This window comes from Sander vitreus, chromosome 2, assembly GCF_031162955.1.
Source record: "Sander vitreus isolate 19-12246 chromosome 2, sanVit1, whole genome shotgun sequence".
Taxonomy (NCBI): Eukaryota; Metazoa; Chordata; class Actinopteri; order Perciformes; family Percidae; genus Sander; species Sander vitreus.
The window spans coordinates 13,674,845-13,693,771 of record NC_135856.1 but is presented as its reverse complement, the minus strand read 5'-3'; the positions used below and the strand labels follow the sequence as shown (position 1 = coordinate 13,693,771).

The following is an 18,927-nucleotide window of genomic DNA, read 5'->3' as shown; positions in this document are numbered from 1 at the left end:
GTAAACCATTCTTGGTGGCGCACGCATTCCAACACATGTCTGATAGTCAGCATGTGGAATGGACGCTCCATGTCGCACCGGTTGAACTGGGACAGGTCGAGGATGGGGCGTAACCCGCCTGACTTTTTTGGAGTGAAAAAGTAGCGGGAGTAAAATCCCTCGTTCTCCTCCTCCGGAGGAACGCGGGAAATTGCTCCTTTTGACAGCAGTTCCCGTAGTTCTGACATCATGGCATCTGATTCTGCCTGGGATGACACAGTTGTCTCCAACACGTCCGCAAAGCGAGGCGGGGGGAGGCGAACTGGAGTGTGTAGCCCCGCGATATCAGCTTTGACATCCACGAGTCCATGTGTGTCAGCCTGATCCATGCTGCGCTGTGCTCTGAAAGCGGGCGCTTTGTGTTGTTCACAGACATGGCTAGCAAGAAGCGCAAAGCCCGTCCCCACGGATGGGCGAGACATGAGTAGATCGTGTCACCCAGCCCATGGTAGGGCCCTGTCGAAAGGGTAGCGGATCATCGTCGTCCTCATCCCGCTGGCATAGCCTGGGGGAGGGGGATAACTGAGCGGCGCTAATTGTAGTGGGTGGGCGTTTGCTCCCGCTGTCTGCATAGTGAGAGAGCAGTGGAGCTCCACGAGTAGCGGTGACCTGGTGTGTGCTTGTGTGGGGAACATCTGTCATGACATCAGCGTAATGTTCAGTGGGAATAAGGTCTGCTCGGTTGAAGGGAAACTGCTCTTTAGAAAGACTGAAATGGCCCTTAAAAGGGCCGTTGTGTTTCCAGTTTTCAACCGTGGAGGGACACACGTTCCCCACGCCCCGTCATTGCCACGAATGGCCGAAGCTCTGTAAAGCGCAGCCAGAGTGGAGCCCATTTGGACGGCGGTTCCTGAGAGTAGACATCACCACTCAGGAGGCCGCGAGTGGGGGCTGGAAACTCCGCCTGGAGCGCTATGCCTCTCTGGTCCGCCGTCTTTTTAATGATGTCTGGCAGGTCCAGAAAAAGAGCCCTGGTGGTGGAGGGTGGAGCCACAGATGGCAGAGGGGAAGACCGCTGAGGTGGTGCCCCTGGCCGTTCTGGAGACGGGGAGAGCCGTAGTGGGAAGGCATCGATCCCTGTCTCGAGTTCCAGTCCTCCCAGTGGGGAGGAAGGAAAACCGGTGAGGGAATCGCCATTCGGGGGAGACGAGTCATCGGACTCGTGCCCGTCGAAGACGCCCTCTTCCAGCAGTTCCAGGGTGTCAACGGTGTCACGTCGGTCTGCCTAGCTGCCGTCCCCCTCTCCATCGACCTCAAAAGCCAGAAAAGCGTCCGCCCGCCGTTGGAGCTCTTTAGGTGACAGGTGGGCGCAGAACGGGCAGGAGGCATCGGAGGTGAGAGCCTTGCCGGTGTGAGAGGCGCTGAGGCAGGTTTCGCAGTGGGGGTGGAGGTGGAGAAAAGATGTAGCCGGTCTCGCAGGATGGGCAGAAGCGGACGCCGCTGGAGCCGGAGGTCTTCATAATCTTCTTCATACTGCTTGCTTGAAGAAAAAGTGAGCGCAAAGCAACGGGTCCGCTCTGTTTATATACAGTATTTGCAGACGTAGTTGAAGCCCGAGCGGTACGCAAGGGCGGGAAAGAAAATCTTCAGGACTGCGCATGCGCGAAGGGATAAACCCATAGCGTGGCTTAGAGGGCGAAGCCTATACGAAATAGAACAGGCGCAAAATGAGTAGTATCTGCATCAATATATACTATTGGACTCTTAATAATTAATTTCCTGTTGTCCTGTGTTTTTATTGTGCTCGTTCTTAATTTCAGCTAACTCAATGAAAAATCACCTTAATTAGTTTTGTATTAAAAATGACTTCAATTCTTAAATCTATCTCTATCTGGAATGCTGACTTAAGAGAGCAAGCAAGAGTTAAAGGATTAATAAGTGAGAGAGTGTGGTAGACCATATGTGTGTGTGTGTGTGTGTGTGTGTGTGTGTGTGTGTGTGTGTGTGTGTGTGTGTGTGTGTGTGTGTGTGTGTGTGTGTGTGTTAGGGAGAGAGAGTTACAGAGGACATAAAGAGAGCAAAAGTGGTAATATCCTTGTGGGACCTCTGTATTTACTGCACTGTTAAGCAGCATTCATTTATCTTATGAAAAACTGCTACACACACACACACACACACACACACACACACACACACACATATACACATAAGGCCCAGTGAGGCCCTTTTCCTTAGACAGTATCTCTAATTAGCTCCATCTAAATGAATAGGTTAAGCAGAGTTCTTTTTACAGTATGTGCTGGTACTACTAATTCAGCTTATTTCACCCACACACACACACACACACACACACACACACACACACACACACACACACAAGCATCCAGGTTACTTCATCAGGATTTCTAAGGAATAGAAGAAAAGCTGGAAGGGCTATCAAGATGGAGCTGCTGTTTTTCTATTAGTAGGAAACACTTAGGATTTATTTTATTTTGATTTATTTAAGGTGAAACAAAACCTGGTTGTCACCAAGTTGCTAGATGTCAAGACAAACAGTGACATAAATACCATTATCAGCATAAGAGAGGTAGACAAACAATGAGTTACAGCAAGGAAGTGGACGGGCAAGATCCAGACAGCAAGAGAATGAAAGAAAGAGGGAAATAAAGCTGGATGGAGTGTGTATGAGGGGACGAAAGGGTAGGGATACTGGAGTAAATGAGTTTAAAAAGAAGAAGGATAGAGACAGGAAGGAGAGAGAGGAGAAAAGAAGAGGCGAGAGGTACTGCATACTGTTGGAATAAGATAAGAGGAAATAGGACATAATAAAAAAGTAAAGATGTGGTAAGGAGGGAAAGAAAAAGAAGGAGATGGAAGAGAAGGGCAGGGAGCAGGAGAAGGATGCTGAGAGGAAATGTGAGCAGAAGCAATAGGAAGGAACAGAGAAGAAGAGAAAATGGTCATCCTCCACACTTCCACATATGCACGCACACCCGATGTTCAGGATGTCCTTTCTTTATATGTCATATTTGGAGAGAAATTCCCATATGTAAGTTGTGTAATTCACCTCTTATTGTGTTGTCTCTTTAGGTAGTATTAAATAGAAGTGCATTCTGGATACATTTAGACTTTGCTTCAACTTAAAACTCTTTAATTTGGTCAACTGCACTTACTACCAGAAAACATGGAAGATGTTGCTGTTACAGAGACATAAACGTACAGTATATTTGTGTAGCCTGTATTTCACAAAGGCATTTAAACCCTAATTGAAAACAAAATAATAATTTAAAAATCATATAGAGCAAGAAAAAACTCCCACAGCGACCTACTCCCCCAGATCTGTCACTGCAATAACTACCCATCTCCAGCAGCCGCTCCTCTGTCAAAAACTACATTCAATATGTTTTATTGCCAGCTTAAGTGTCTTAACTGCTGCCCTGACCCTCACTAGAGTGACAAGAATACTGCTGACAAGACGCAAACTTTATTCTTTCACACTTCTGGTCATAAACTATACACCCATAGCCCTTGAAAATGTGGAGGGGGACACACTCCTTCAGCAGTGTAAAACAATACAAAGGGCCTCAGACCCTATGAGCTGTTTTAAAAGGCAGGATTTGTCAAAAAGTTAAGACTATATAATTGCAACATCCCTAGTTCTATTCCCCTCTCTTCCTCCCATGTTTCCTGTCTCTGCTGTATCTCTACTGTCGCAATCCACTAGAGGTCAAATGCCTCCCAAAAAACAATCCTTAAAAACATTGGAACAATAAAGAGAAAAATGACTAAAATTCACTGCTTATCTTCCTTGGATATTAATGTTTTGAATGGTAATTTTAGTCAGCTGTGGTTAGCAGGTAAGTAGCACCATGGTTTCTTTCTTATCTGGAAGCCTCCAAACAGCTAAAGTCCCATTAAACTGGACTCTACCCATGATGCCCCTGGAAAATAAAGTTGCAAGGAACAAACAAAAAAGTAGGTCTGGAGAGACAATCACTCACATCTACAGGCAATGTTAAGTTGCCAACTCGCATGTCTTTGGGCTGTGTAAGTAGATTGGAGCAGAAGGTCCTCGATTTAAACCTAGAACCATCAGATCAGAAATAATATCATCCGTGATCATGGAGTCTGAAAGAGTTCTGAAATGTCCTGAGGAGTTTAAGTCAGAGCTGTGGAGAAAAGATGGATACAAATAAATTACAGTAAGTGAAAACAATCCTAAGAAATCCTCTTAATCAAACATTCCTTTGTTTATCCCAAATAAAGATTTATCCATCCATCCATCCATCCATCTTCATCCGCTTATCCGGGGTCGGGTCGCGGGGGTAGCAGCTCCAGCAGGGGACCCCAAACTTCCCTTTCCCAGGCCACATTAACCAGCTCCGACTGGGGGATCCCGAGGCGTTCCCAGGCCAGGTTAGAGATATAATCCCTCCACCTAGTCCTGGGTCTCCCCCGAGGCCTCCTCCCAGCTGGACATGCCTGGAACACCTCCCTAGGGAGGCGCCCAGGGGGCATCCTTACCAGATGCCCAAACCACCTCAACTGGCTCCTTTCGACGCAAAGGAGCAGCGGCTCTACTCCGAGCTCCTCACGGATAACTGAGCTTCTCACCCTATCTCTAAGGGAGACGCCAGCTACCCTCCTGAGGAAACCCATTTCAGCCGCTTGTACGCTGGATCTTGTTCTTTCGGTCATGACCCAGCCTTCATGACCATAGGTGAGGGTAGGAACAAAAACTGACCGGTAGATTGAGAGCTTTGCCTTCTGGCTCAGCTCTCTTTTCGTCTAACGGTGCGATAAATTGAATGTAATACCGCACCTGCTGTGCCGATTCTCCGACCAATCTCCCGCTCCATTGTCCCTCACTCGCGAACAAGACCCCAAGGTACTTGAACTCCTTCACTTGGGGGTAAGGACTCATTCCCTACCTGGAGAAGGCACTCCATCGGTTTCCTGCTGAGAACCATGGCCTCCGATTTAGAGGTGTTGATCCTCATCCCAGCCGCTTCACACTCGGCTGCGAACCGATCCAGTGAGTGCTGAAGGTCACAGGCCGATGATGCCATCAGGACCACACCATCTGCAAAAAGCAGCGATGAGATCCCCAGCCCACCGAACTGCAACCCCTCTCCACCCCGACTACGCTCGATATCCTGTCCATAAATACTACAAACAGGATTGGTGACAAAGCGCAGCCCTGGCGGAGGCCAACTCTCACCTGAAACGAGTCCGACTTACTGCCGAGAACCCGGACACAGCTCTCGCTTTGGTCGTACAGAGATTGGATGGCCCTGAGAAGGGACCCCCTCACCCCCGTACTCCCGCAGCACCTCCCACAGTATCTCCCGGGGCACCCGGTCATACGCCTTCTCCAGATCCACAAAACACATGTAGACTGGTTGGGCATACTCCCAGGCTCCCTCCAGGATCCATGCAGAGTAAAGATCTGGTCCGTTGTTCCACGACCAGGACGGAATCCGCATTGTTCCTCTTCAACCTGAGATTCGACTATCGACCGAACCCTCCTTTCCAGCACCTTGGAGTAGACTTTACCGGGGAGGCTGAGAAGTGTGATACCCTGTAATTGGCACACACCCTCTGGTCCCCCCTTTTTTAAAAAGGGGAACCACCACCCCGGTCTGCCACTCCTTAGGCACCGTCCCAGACTTCCACGCAATGTTGAAGAGGCGTGTCAACCAAGACAACCCCTCCACACCCAGAGCTTTAAGCATTTCTGGACGGATCTCATCAATTCCTGGGGCTTTGCCACTGTGGAGTTGTTTAACTACCTCAGCAACCTCCACCAGGGAAATTGATGCCAATCCCCCATCATCCTCCAGCTCTGCCTCTACCATAGAGGGCGTATTAGTCGGATTTAGGAGTTCCTCAAAGTGCTCCTTCCACCGCCCTATTACCTCCTCAGTTGAGGTCAACAGCGTCCCATCCTTACTGTACACAGCTTGGATGGTTCCACGCTTCCCCCTCCTGAGGTGGCGAACGGTTTTCCAGAAGTACCTTGGTGCCGACCGAAAGTCCTTCTCCATGTCTTCTCCGAACTTCTCCCACACACGCTGCTTTGCCTCTTTCACGGCAGAGGCTGCAGCCCTTCGGGCCCTTCGGTACCTTGCAACTGCCTCCGGAGTCGTCTGGGATAACATATCCCGGAAAGACTCCTTCTTCAAATAAAGATTTATGTAAACACAAATGGAAAATGAAGCAAAAAACATCTGTAGAAATTTACACAAGAAAGAAGTCCTGAAATCCTGAGTGAAGTTCAACTGGAAGACCTGAGTCAACTCCTGAAAAACTTTTAAACAAAGTCTGTCTTAATGAGCACACTGGAACAAATGCACACATAATTCACCATTTACAAGTCTCCCCTTCATAATGAGCACAAAATCTTATTATATCCTTCCATCATTCATCATTCGACATCCTTCTCTGTGGAATTAATAAGTTATCGACATGCTTTTTGGGCATAACACCTCCCAGTATGCCAGCGGGGGGGGGGCTGGTGAGAGAATGTGTGTACCCCCTGAAATATTTAACACCCCTGTGTTCAACAGCTGCTAACCTGCATGTACTGTGTGTGTGTGTGTGTGTGTGTGTGTGTGTGTGTGTGTGTGTGTTCAGCCTATAACCTGATTACAGCTCTGATTACTGTTGGGGATGCTATGAATATTTTAAATCCTCCCATATCAGATCTGAAAGTCAATGATGATGGCGATGATGATGATGATGATGATGATGATGATGATGATGATGATGATGATGATGATGATGATGATGATGATGATGATGATATTTCTCTGATATATTCTCTTCTAATTATTTTTTTCCATTTGCTCTCATTTCTTTTGGAATTTCTCAAACATTTTGACGGAATAAGAGAGATGACTTACATACTTAAAATAATGATTATAACAAGAAGAAAAGTTTAGGCTGTGTGGTTCCAGACCAGGTTATATTTGTATTGAAAAGTAGTTCAAAAGCTATGGTATATCAATAGTTGTTTGGAATGAAGAAATGTCCAGGAATCTACCAGTTATTATTTGAATATAAAAAGGAAACAACTGTTCACCTTCTCTTTTTTTTTTTTACATACTCAGAGCGACGCATTCTCATAACCAGGTTCGTATGATATCGTACGAAAACCTATGCACAACAATATGTATGATGTCCTATGAAATTACAGCGACTGCCTCAGTGCTGTTAAATTGTATGTTACGGGACACAGGAGTTTTCTACCCGGATGTTATCGTAGCCTAAACAAACATTGTGATTGGGTCTATAGGCTACTGGAAAGAAACAAAAAGACAATGAGGCTATGCTAACAATAGCCATGTTAGCTAGAGCTAGCTCTGAAATTAGCTCTGGGTATCAGCAAGAATAGGCCTATATGAAATGACTTTACTGAAAAGCATTGCACATATCCCAACAACAGAACGGACAATTCTTTACTTACTATGCTGTGTTGTCCATAAAGACAGAAACTCTTCTTCTTCTTCTTCTTCTTCTTCTTCTTCTTCTTCTTCTTCTTCTTCTTCTTCTTCTGGCGGTACACCAACTCCGGGGCTTCCTGTGGCAATAGCTGTCAATCAAGGTACAAGTAGGTCTGTGTGGGTGAGATTGAGTTGAAAGTGACCAGTCATAAGAGCACCAGTGCCTCCCTAGGTTTCTGCCCCTGTTCTTTTTGACATTTTTCCCCTGAGTGAAACAAGGCTCACAGCAATCTCAACCAGCACAACCGCCTGTGTCACTTGAAGTGCCTCCCCTTCCTCCGTCCCTCTCCCCCCTCTGTCTTACCCTGAAAATTCACCTCAAAATACATCGAAAACGCAAACACAAGATTTTTGTGGAACTTCAATGGGGAATAAAGACTAACAAGACAGATAACAACATTGAACACTACACAAACAGTAATTTTTTTTTCTTTCATTTAGGTGTTACATGTTCCGGCGTGTTCCGGCGTGTTCCGGCGTGTTCCGGCTCAAATTAAGCCCTGCATGCAGGTGCCATTCTTTTCCTCTCCATAGCCAATTGAAACCTGACAGGGTGATGCAGGACCTGGATAGAAAACAAGTTTCTTTCCAGCTTTAAAAAAAACACACACAAATTGTTCCTCCTCTTAGTCAGTTGAGCACTCAAATGTCTCCTACTAAAACCATGTGAAATCTCATTTGTTGCAAAGTAAAATATTGCTTTGAAAGCAGCAGGAGAATGGATGCAAACTAGCAGAGAGAGATGGGAAGAACAAGCGAGGCGAACTAATTAAGGAGAATGTGGCAGAGGGACAGACAGGGAAGTGGGAGAGAAGGAATTGAGTCAGAAGGCTTTATTTGTCGGATGCCTGTGTGTTTGGACATGCTTGTCTAACTTTGCAAAGTCAGAGGAGTCTTCATTCCCAAGATGAGTAAACATTGGCCCACGTAATGTCATCACTACTGCTGCACCATTCCAACAGCCCATTTTATTAACAACCGCGGTAGCAAGAGAAAAAGACTGTTGCCAAAAAAATATCTCTTTTAAAACATTTAAATATAGTTCCTCACTCATCTGCTTAATTAGAAAAAAGAAGAGGAGGCAAGGAGATAACACATGCAGGCCATAATGTTCATGCTCCCTCACGCACAGCCCCCACTGTGCGGGATGCACACCTCATGAATAATTTATGCTCCAGATGTAGTTATTGTTAACGCCATGGTTATGATTTCTCATATTCTTACTATTCATATGCAAAGTTGGTGTTTGGTTAGCTGGTAGGAGATTATTTTTCATTTGCTGTTGCGTAGTGGGGTGAGTTTATCATCCATCCTCCCGCTGTCCTATCTTCTCATTCCCTCCCCATAGCATCCAGTGGAATCTGCTGCAATGCAGATCATATCATGTCAGCAAACACATACACCTTGTATGCTATATTTTCTTTTTCCGTACAGCATGATACAGATACGGGAAACCCTATAGCAAAAGTATCTCAATATCTTATCTTCTTAAAGTGCTCATATTATGCTCATTTTCAGGTTCATAATTGTATTTAGAGGTTATATCAGAATGGTTTAATTTTCAAACTGCACATTGCTGCAGCTCCTCTTTTCACCCTGTGTGTTGAGCTCTCATCTCACTTATGTTCCAACTTTGTTCGGTATCGCACATGCGCAGTACCTAGGTAAGTACTGCTAGCTAATCAGAAGCAGAGTATGAGGGCGTGCCATGCTAGCAGCTAGGCGAGCATTATAACGTGTTACAAAGTGACGCACCTTTGTCACGGACGTAAAGGCTGGACTACAACAGAGCTGTTTGGAGCAGTATGTGAACAGTGTTTTCTGTTGGAGATGGTAAGACCCTTTGGGGTGGACTTTGGGCTTTTTCACTTTGGAAGCCTATTACATGCACAAAAAAGATATATAACACAATAAAGGAAAGGGAAAACGCCAAAAAGCATATTATGAGCACCCTATCTGTCAAAGCTACACTGAATGTTTATGGGATCAACAACAGTGTTAATCCTCATGACCTCATCTCAACAGTGCTCTGGTGAATGCCTGCTGCTGTTAGTTTGCAGGCCACCAGAATGCATGAGATACTTAGGTAAATATTGGTCTGCTGGACCCTCAGGGCAGTTGTTTTCCATAAAACACAGCTTGAGCTGTGTGAAAAAATTTGATGGAAATTGAATGCATTTTGTGGAGCTGTAAAAAAGAAAAAATGGCTGTAATATACTGTAGGTCGCCTTGTATGTAGAGGGTCATTTGAGAATCGAATGAGGGCCCCGTCCTTTATTCAAACCACAACATTACCCTCAAAATGGCATGCAAACACAACAAATACTGGTGTCAGTGCATCAATGTTCATATCATTGGAATGCTTTAGCGCACAGGAATTGTTGTCATCGAACATCATTACTACTCTTTTGGGTACTTCAAGGCTTAATTGCCAAGCAGGCAAAAGCTGCCCCAGACACTTGAGGTTAGCTGTGTGGCTATTAGTTTGTTTGTTAGCTAAAATGGTAAGGACCTTGAGGTGGCTTCTGCATTTTAAACTAATCCTAAAGCTTCATAGAGGGGCCCTGTGTCAAAATCTAGTTTCGATATATAAAGAAATAAACCAAATAACCATGAATTCTAAAAACAAAATGTAAGATAACATTTGTAACAGGGACTGAAGGTTCTCTAATGGTTCTCTGAAAGTTTTTTTTTTTTTTTAATCTAAAGGTTTTTTTTTCAATTGACTTTCAAGGACTTCGAATGTTTTACTTGTCCAATGTCCCAACTAAAACAGACCCCCACAAGCAGACACAGACTTTTCTGGCTCACAATATCTGATTTACGAGCAAGTGACACTCCATCTCTGGAGTCTGGAAAAACAGTGTAACAATACCCATTTATAGATAGTGTAGCTGTCAGGTTTGTGTGTGTGCACACAGTTTCATGGTAACTGACACAAATGACTAATGTGTAACACAGTTAATGCATGTTTCTGATGTTACACATCCATCAGATGAAACAGTGACACATGCTGTTTATTTTTCATGAAAAAACTCCCCTGTCAACAGTGAAATGACTATAAAACTAAATGTCAACATATTCTCAGAATTGAAATACAGATATATTGCCACAGATGAATGTTGTTTGTGACAAATATATTTTACATCAAATTAAACTGAATTCAATGTAATAAAAAACACCGTACAAATACCATCTTTATGTATCTTTTTCAGAAATAGAGAATATTTCAGTTGTTAAACAGCTTCTGCCTGCTACAGATAATTATCCAGCAGTATGTTGTTAAGATGAGAAGAATTGTTTATTTTTTCAGGAATATGGTGTTTCCTATTTACAGATTCACAAGTCTGGAACACCACGTTCTTTTACAGTTAACTAATGAGCAACAGTGCTGGCATAGCGGGCATTGAGGGAACCAAAACAGTACTGACAGTGTCACTCAAACAAATTCCCCAAACCCAATGTTTGGCTCTCGTAATGGAGTTCTGACTGGTGAATTTCCATTTGTGTTTTCCAAATTTGGACAAAATAAAGCTGCTGTTGGCTGCAATTGGAGACATATTTGAAATGGGACAACATGCTCAGTCTTATGCTGCACAGTAAGTGGGACAGCTGTGTCTTGCTGAAACCAGTAACCAGTTACCATTTTCAAAGGTTGAACAATAACACCAGCCCTCCATTTTACTACGTATTCAGTCTCAAAGCCTCTCATTACCCAGAGTAACTCCGACTACATTTACTGATCCTAATCCTAATTTACTCATCAACCTTTTTCCGAAACTGTTTATGTTAAAGTTCTATAAAGTCTATATCCTCGACCTTCCACTTCCGGGATTGCCCCATTGCCACCGAAAATTCCGCCGTATGTTCTCATTTTCGGCTGGATGACCGTTACCTAACTCTTCCTTTGTGTTGGAAGTTTAAACTCCGGTGGATTTATGAGGACTATGGTTAACTGCCTCTCAGATCTCTGCAGGGTAAATCCAGAAAGCTAGCTAGACTATGTGTCCAATCTGAGTTTTCTGTTGCACGACTTTAACAACTTTTGAATGTACATGTTCCACCAAAACAAGTTCCTTCCCGTGGCTATTTTACAGCCGCACCGGGGTGCAAAATTATGAATCCCACTATGGCCACGCCAAGACCCGCCCTACGAAGCAGCTCGATTGGTTGTGGTTAGGCATTTGACCTTGAGTGGTTAAGGTTAGGATAGCTGATTGGTCAGGGGATAGGACCTGAACAAATGGGGTTACGTTACCTTGCGTAAGCATGGACGCCTGACCAATAAATGTTATTTAAGGGCGGGTCTTGGCGTGGCCATAGTGGGATTCGTAATATCGCCACGGGGCTCCGTGCAGCGCTTAATGATGATTGTGATTGGGTTAAAGAAATGCCAATAAATCAGAGCATGTTTTTCTCCCATCCCGGAATACTGTGGGGACTAGCCAGACCCTCCTCCGCAGAGCTGGGGGAAGAAGGTCTGACAATGCGAGACTAATGTTCTTGTGACCATCCGTGGTAACTTGACCATGACCAAGTTATTACACAACTATTTAATTAGAGGTCACTGTCTGTCACACATCTGCTGTCCACACAGAGGTGCATTACATGGAAAATATGTTCTCTGTTGAATAAAAAAACAACAACAAAGAGCACATAAGAGACACATTATTTGCTGTGTGTATTATTATGCTGTATTATTCAAAGCACTTCATAAAAATTACCATATCATACTTGCATCTGCAGTGTCATAAAATGACACTGGCCATTTTTTCAAATAAACAGCTGCATGTCGTAAACTAACGTTTTAAAAAAGGAAATCATGTAATGATGACCATAAATGATGTCATTTTATAGCCAAACTTATCTTTAAAGTCCACACGTGCATCAGGGCTACAATACCCTTTAGTGTGATCTGTAATGTATATAAAACAAAGTGCATTCTTTTTACCCTGACTCCCTGATTAAATAGACTATGCAGACTAATGTGTGGAAGGTTTTTTTCTTTTGTCTATCTCTTTTTTATTGTCAGATATGCAATAGTAATCTATACTATATAACAAAATGTAAGAGTGAAAACGCTGGATTTTGTGTCTTTACTTTAGGTGCAGTTTAAGTGCCTGTAAAAGAAACAGAGAAACAGGACTGGTTTCAGTTCACTTTCAGCAGTGGTGCAGATAAAGGCTTTCTTCCAAAATATGAAAAAAGCAGTGTGCAGATCAGCAAAGCAGTCTTTGCTATACCTTGGTCGTCACATTGTTGTCTCGGTTAATGTAGCTAGCAGTGGCTCAGATGCTTTACATAAGTAAATGTACTGCATTGAAAATGTAACTTAAGTAAACGTATGTATCATCAGGAAAATGTACTTAAAGTATTAAAAGTAAAAGCACTCAATGCATAAACATCCTCACATTTTGAAAACTGGAAACGATCAAAACAGTTCTGACAATCAACTAAGTGTTTAATGGGCTAATCATTTCAGCTGGACTTGTAGTCACATTATTGGGTAGTTTAAATTATAATAAAACATTGTGTTGCATAAACTACATGTGTTTTGTTTGCAAACATCTTAATTTGTAAAGTAACTAGTAGCTAAAGCTGTCAGATTAATGTAGTGGAGTAAAAAGTAAAATTTTTCTCTCTGAAATGTAGTGGAGTAGGCCTAGAAGTAGAAAGTGGCATGAAAAGAAAAGACTCAAGTAAAGTGCAAGTACCTCAAATTTGTACATAAGTACATTGCTTGAGAAAATGTACTTGGTTACATTCCACCACTGGCTACCGATATGTCTTGTGGTGTGTTTTTTAAAAAGAGGTGAACCCTGCTAGTCTGCAATAAATTCATAAAATAAAGATCATTTCCATTTCTATTTTGAGTGAGAGTGAAATCTCCGCAGTTCAGCAATGAAACGAGGGCCTCTGCTGAGAGGAAAGGATACTGCAGTAAGGCATGACAGCTGGCATGCCTGCGCCCTGCCTTTTCTTTGCTTCTCCATTCCTGGAACTCAACACTTGATACCAGGACAGGTTTTTGTATCTGATCTGATTTTTTGCCAATATGGAGATAACACAGTTTGGGCTCAGAGTATCATCCAGGCTACAAAAAGATAAACAAGGGCATAAAAAGATATATATAACATATCAAAAACCCGCTATGGCAGGAAGACATTTGATGTGAGGGTGCAGCAACTAACATGCCACATATTGAGTAAGTTCGCTTTTCCTTCTGCAAATCTATTGTGATGTTTTGATCTGTGGATTAAAATTTTCATTTATTTCATAAAATTCACCATCTTCAATTGTTTTCCATGTTTTAATATTTTTATTAAGCAAAGTCATACAAATGAAACTAAAATAGAGACTTAAACACACAGTAACACAATTATGTTTTTTAAAATTGATAAAATAAATGTATGTAAAAGAAAAGAAAATGTGAATTTCTAACTTTTACAAGATGGCTGCATGCTAATAATCAGTTGTGTATTCTTTGGGTTCGAAGTACATTGACAGTCTTTTTTTAATGTTCAATATTAATTTTGCAAATGTAATTTCCCAGAGAGGAAATATCTTCCATATCTGATGGAAATAATGAGGAAAGGTCAACAAACGTCTCCCTTTAAAAATGAAAAAGTAATAATACCCATTCGTCATGTTCTTTGTTTTTGACGAAATGTTTCACACAGAGGCATGTGTTGTCATGAAATGTTATATGTACTGTTTGTCTCTGAGTATGAACTTTGGCCAGACTGCATTAGATATTAATAAGTAATAACGTTAAATGAGTATTTGCTCTCTAGTTTTAAGTTCAACGATTATCTTTATGACTTGAACAACAGCAATTCAAGTCCTAAAATTCTGCTCCAGTGATTCATTTCTATTTAGTCATTTGAAGCAATTAAAACACTGCTGTAGGCATTGCAACCCTAAGTGATAATACAGGAAAAAGTAGTACTTTGCTGATGTGTCTTTGGTTTGCTTGTCTTGTATGTGGCACCTTTCTCTGGATTGGATCCCATTTTGTCATTTATTTTATATATTTTTCATGCTTACCAGCAGACAATTCCCAACCTAGATCAAGTTTTTCATTATATGTCTTCCTTTATTTGAAGTCAAAGTGACACTTACCTTTTAACTTCTTTTCTTTTCTTCTTTCTTCTTGTCTTTTTTTCTTTTGTTTTTTTAGCGTCTGCTTTGAAAATTGACCTTTGATCAGGCACCTATGAAGCTTCATCGACCTGGTACTGGAACTCGTTCCATTAACTACACAAGTCAATGTGTGTTGTTTGTGAAGGGAAGTGTGGCTCACAGACCCATTGTCTTTTTATACTTCCTCTTCTCATGAGGTGATCTTTTTCAGTTCCCTGTTACCATGTTCCAAACATATAAGAGACAGTGGTGGCAGCTCCTGGTCAAACATGTCACTGTGGGTTGCCTCCTCATCACTGTAACTCTGCTCTACATTTTTTCATCATTACAGATCAACTTCAATCAACCAGAGTAAGACTTTTAGACAAGATGTCAGATATAACAGCCCCATAGAAACCTGTGAAAGTGTTAAATAGCAGCATGTGTTTATTATTGTAGTCGTAGCTGATGGGATAGCAGAACAAGAACTACGGATCAATCCGTGGATTTTAGCGACACTATGGTCGTCTTAAATGGCTTATGTGTTTCACAACACGTTTTAAACTTGGCATTTTGACAAAAGATAAGAAATATTATCAGATGGAAAGAAGTTATTACACATTGTTTCTTTGGAACACCAGTACAAATTATAGTTTTATAGCACACATTATAGTGCTTAACTGTAAATGTTTTATGATAGATTATGGTGACACTTAATCATTTCTCCATGCTACATTTTTTTAGGCTTCCAGTGCCTCACTCATGTCCTCCTCAACCAGGCCAGCACAGCACCCAGCCAACCACAAACAGCTCACAGCATGACAATAACATTTGTGTTCCAAAAGTAGATATCATGTTTATGAAGACCCATAAAACTGCCAGCAGCACCTTCCTCAACATAATGTTCCGCTTTGGAGAGAAGCACAAACTCAAATTTGCCTTCCCTAACAGCCGGAACGACTTCTTCTACCCCTCACCTTTTCAGCGCACGTACGTTCAAGGCTACAATTCCGGAATGTGTTTTAACATCATGTGTAACCACATGCGATTCAATGCACCTGAGGTGGCCAAAGTGCTGCCAAGAGACACTTTCTACAGCACAATATTGCGAGATCCGGCAGAGCTCTTTGAGTCATCCTTTCATTACTATGGTCATGTTGTTCCTCTGACCTGGAGCATACCAGGGGAGGATAAGATGGCTGAGTTCCTGCGTGATCCTAAACAATACTTCAGCCCAGGTGGATTTAACTCCTTCTTCCTGAAGAACATGATGTTCTTTGACTTTGGGCAGGACAACACTCTGGATACAGACGACCCACGTGTAGAGGGGAGCATCATGGTCATCGCTGAGCGTTTTCACTTAGTTATGCTAATGGAGCACTTTGAGGAATCACTCATCCTGCTTAAGGATGCTCTCTGTTGGGAGATGGATGACCTTGTCTTCTTCAAGCTCAACTCCCATAAGGAATCCACTGTGTCTAAACTGACTCCTGAGCTTAGGGCGAAGGCCCTGCAGTGGAATGGCATTGACTGGAAGCTTTACAAACATTTTAACCTGACCTTCTGGAAGAAAGTGGAGGCTTATGGAAGAAAGCGTATGGCAGACGATGTCACAGAGCTCAGGAGGAGGAACGCAGAATTGGTAGAGATCTGCATTGAGGGAGGTCACTCTGTCGAGGCTGGAAGTATTCATGAGGCGGCCATGCAGCCGTGGCAGCCCATCGGAGAGAAGTCAATCGTAGGGTACAATTTGAAAGAAAATGTAGACAAAGCCTATGAGGAGTTGTGCCGAAAGATGTTAACCCCAGAAATACAATATTTGACAGACTTGGGGGTTAACCTGTGGGTCACTAAGCTGTGGGGACATGTGAGGAATATCATTAACTGGTGATGAGATGCATGAGAGACAAGAGCTGAATACATTTGAGAGTGATGAGATTCACAAGAACACACTGATATGAAGCACCTGAAACCAGCTAATATCAACCAGTGCAGAGCTGCAGTTTCAAACGTGTTACAGTACAACCAGTGGCACCTAGAAAAATGAAAGAAAAATGTGGAAAGCAGAGTGGCATAAAATCCAGTTAAAACATGATTTGACTGGATCATATTTCTAAAAAACCATGAAAGATAGATTAAATACGTTTTTACAGATGTAGTGAACACAACCCAGAAGCTGCACTTTTATTGTGAATGCAACCCCCTTTTCAACAAAGAATTCCTTTCTGTCTGGACTATGACACAGAAGTCTGCCAACTGAATTTTTCAGTTTTATTACACTTAAAAGCAGTCATGTAGTCCCACCATAAATTAATTTGGCATTTTTTTGCAGTGTAGCCAGGCTACAAACACGTTCCAAAAACTATATCAGACTGCAAGCTTGATCATACTGCTATCTGGCGGCAGTAAAGAGAACTCCTCTTTTGTCAGGTTGTTGGTTTCACTGTGCACTTCTGAGCATAACATATGTTTATGAACTTGACTATTTTATCTGGAAAAACCCGAAAATTGAAGACTGCTCATGTTTTTCACCTTCATAAAAATAACTGATCTGAATAATTACCGTCCTACCTCCAATCTGTCTTTGCTTGGCATAAAGTAATACTGATGGTGTATTTGATTTAAAGACTTGTCAGTCTGGATTCAAGATTATAATGTTGCACAGGTATTCATCATTTCTTTTGTCATTATTGAAACTGTATCTACATTGGACAAAAGAAAGCTCGTTTTGCGGCTTGTGCTTTATTGGACTGCATTAGGATTGATTGTGCACCTAATACACCGGAGACTGTGTTTATAAAACACATTTGTTTGCTTTAATCTCTCAAACTCTGTTTGGATTTCACGAAGGGTCCATTTTCACAAACTCCAGCAGGGTGTCCAGGCATTGTTAAACATTGTCAAACTAAGCTCTTACTGAGTATCCTAAATGTTTACAAAAATAGTATTAATAAAGTATAACCCAATATGTCAGCCTGAATAAAGCGATATATATATATTTATAGATATAGATATATCTACGGCAGATGTGATGGTGCAGCCACAACAAATTATGATGATGGATTTAAATTAGGGCTGTCAAACGATTAAAAAAATTTAATCGCGATTAATCGCTGAAGTTCTATAGTTAATCGCGATTAATCGCATGTTTTATCACGATTAAAATTCTATTATTTTGCATTTCAGAACTGTTTTTAAGTACATATTAACAATGGAAAGCAATTCTTACCAGTGTATCTTGATTGGGAATCAAATGAATGCAAAGAAAGTGACTTTATGAACTTGACTATTATTTATTTACAAATGTGTGAATCTGTCATTATTGCACAATTCCTACAAGTACCTAACCTAACTGAGATGTAACACTAACACTTTGCTTATACAGTACAAACAAAATGGTCCAAAAACCAGATGCCACAGCAGGACATTTAACCTTTACATTTTTAACAAGGATTGAGAACAATTGACTGAGATGTAACACTAACAACCACCGTTAAGGCAAATGAGTGCAAAGTCCAGCCAGAGTCAATATAGTGTTTAGTAACTCCTAAATAATTGTGATTACTCACTGACGTCCAGTGATCACCGGTTAATGAGACAGCGTTTGCACTTGGCAGCAGTTCCAGTTTAGCTGCTTTCTCCGTGTCATACAGGCTGTGTATGGTGAAACTACTGTCCCCCTCGATGGCAGTGTATAAGACGGGTCAGAACATGCCAACCGTAGCACTTCTTTAAGACCCGAGTCCTCTACGATGCTGACAGGTCTGCAGTTAGTTGCCACCCATTTTGCAAGAGCTGTAGTAATTTTTTTGGATTTGGTTTCATCCACAGGTCGGCAAGTAGCACTCTCCAAAATACTGCTTTGCCTGAGCCCGCTAGCATCAAACTGCTAATTAATGCTGCTGTTAATATGCTTAGCTCGTAGGTGGTAGCTCAAGCTTGACGTGCTTCGGTTATATTTTAATTCGGCTTTACACAATGTGCATATAGCTGAGCCGTCCGGGAGTTTTTTTAAAAAGAAAAGCGTCATTCAGAAGTGTGTTGCTGCTGTCTTTCTCCATGCCGGCAGCCTGCCTGCATTCTGAAGCAGAAGATGTGTTATGAAGAAGTACGGCAGCGCCAAAGGGTCAAAATAGTAGCCATTTGGCACGACGCAAAGCCGAGTGAAGTGTAAAATAAATGAATCGCTTGCGATTAATGCGATTCAAAAAAATGAATCGCATTGCGTCGGCCCTTAATCGCATCGCGATTAACGTGTTAACGCTGACAGCCCTAATTTAAATATTTCACTCAGTGTGAGCACCAATAGCTTTTGTTGCAA

At 42.3% G+C, this 18,927-nt stretch overlaps 1 protein-coding gene across 1 annotated transcript; it reads left to right on the top strand.

Moving 5' to 3' along the window:
* The first annotated feature begins 13,505 nt into the window (after nucleotides 1-13,505).
* Nucleotides 13,506-18,480, top strand: LOC144529570 (galactosylceramide sulfotransferase-like). The gene is made up of 3 exons (XM_078268718.1): nucleotides 13,506-13,689; nucleotides 14,665-14,978; nucleotides 15,351-18,480. The coding sequence occupies exons 2-3, from the start codon at nucleotides 14,851-14,853 to the stop codon at nucleotides 16,495-16,497; spliced, it is 1,275 nt and encodes a 424-aa protein (XP_078124844.1). The 5' UTR covers nucleotides 13,506-13,689; nucleotides 14,665-14,850; the 3' UTR covers nucleotides 16,498-18,480.
* Nucleotides 18,481-18,927: the final 447 nt, after the last annotated feature.

Coding starts and splice junctions, on each gene's coding strand:
- LOC144529570 (XM_078268718.1), top strand. CDS start 14,851: ATGTTCCAAACATATAAGAGACAGTGGTGGCAGCTCCTGGTCAAACAT. Junction 14,979..15,350: donor ATCAACTTCAATCAACCAGA/GTAAGACTTTTA, acceptor ACATTTTTTTAG/GCTTCCAGTGCCTCACTCAT.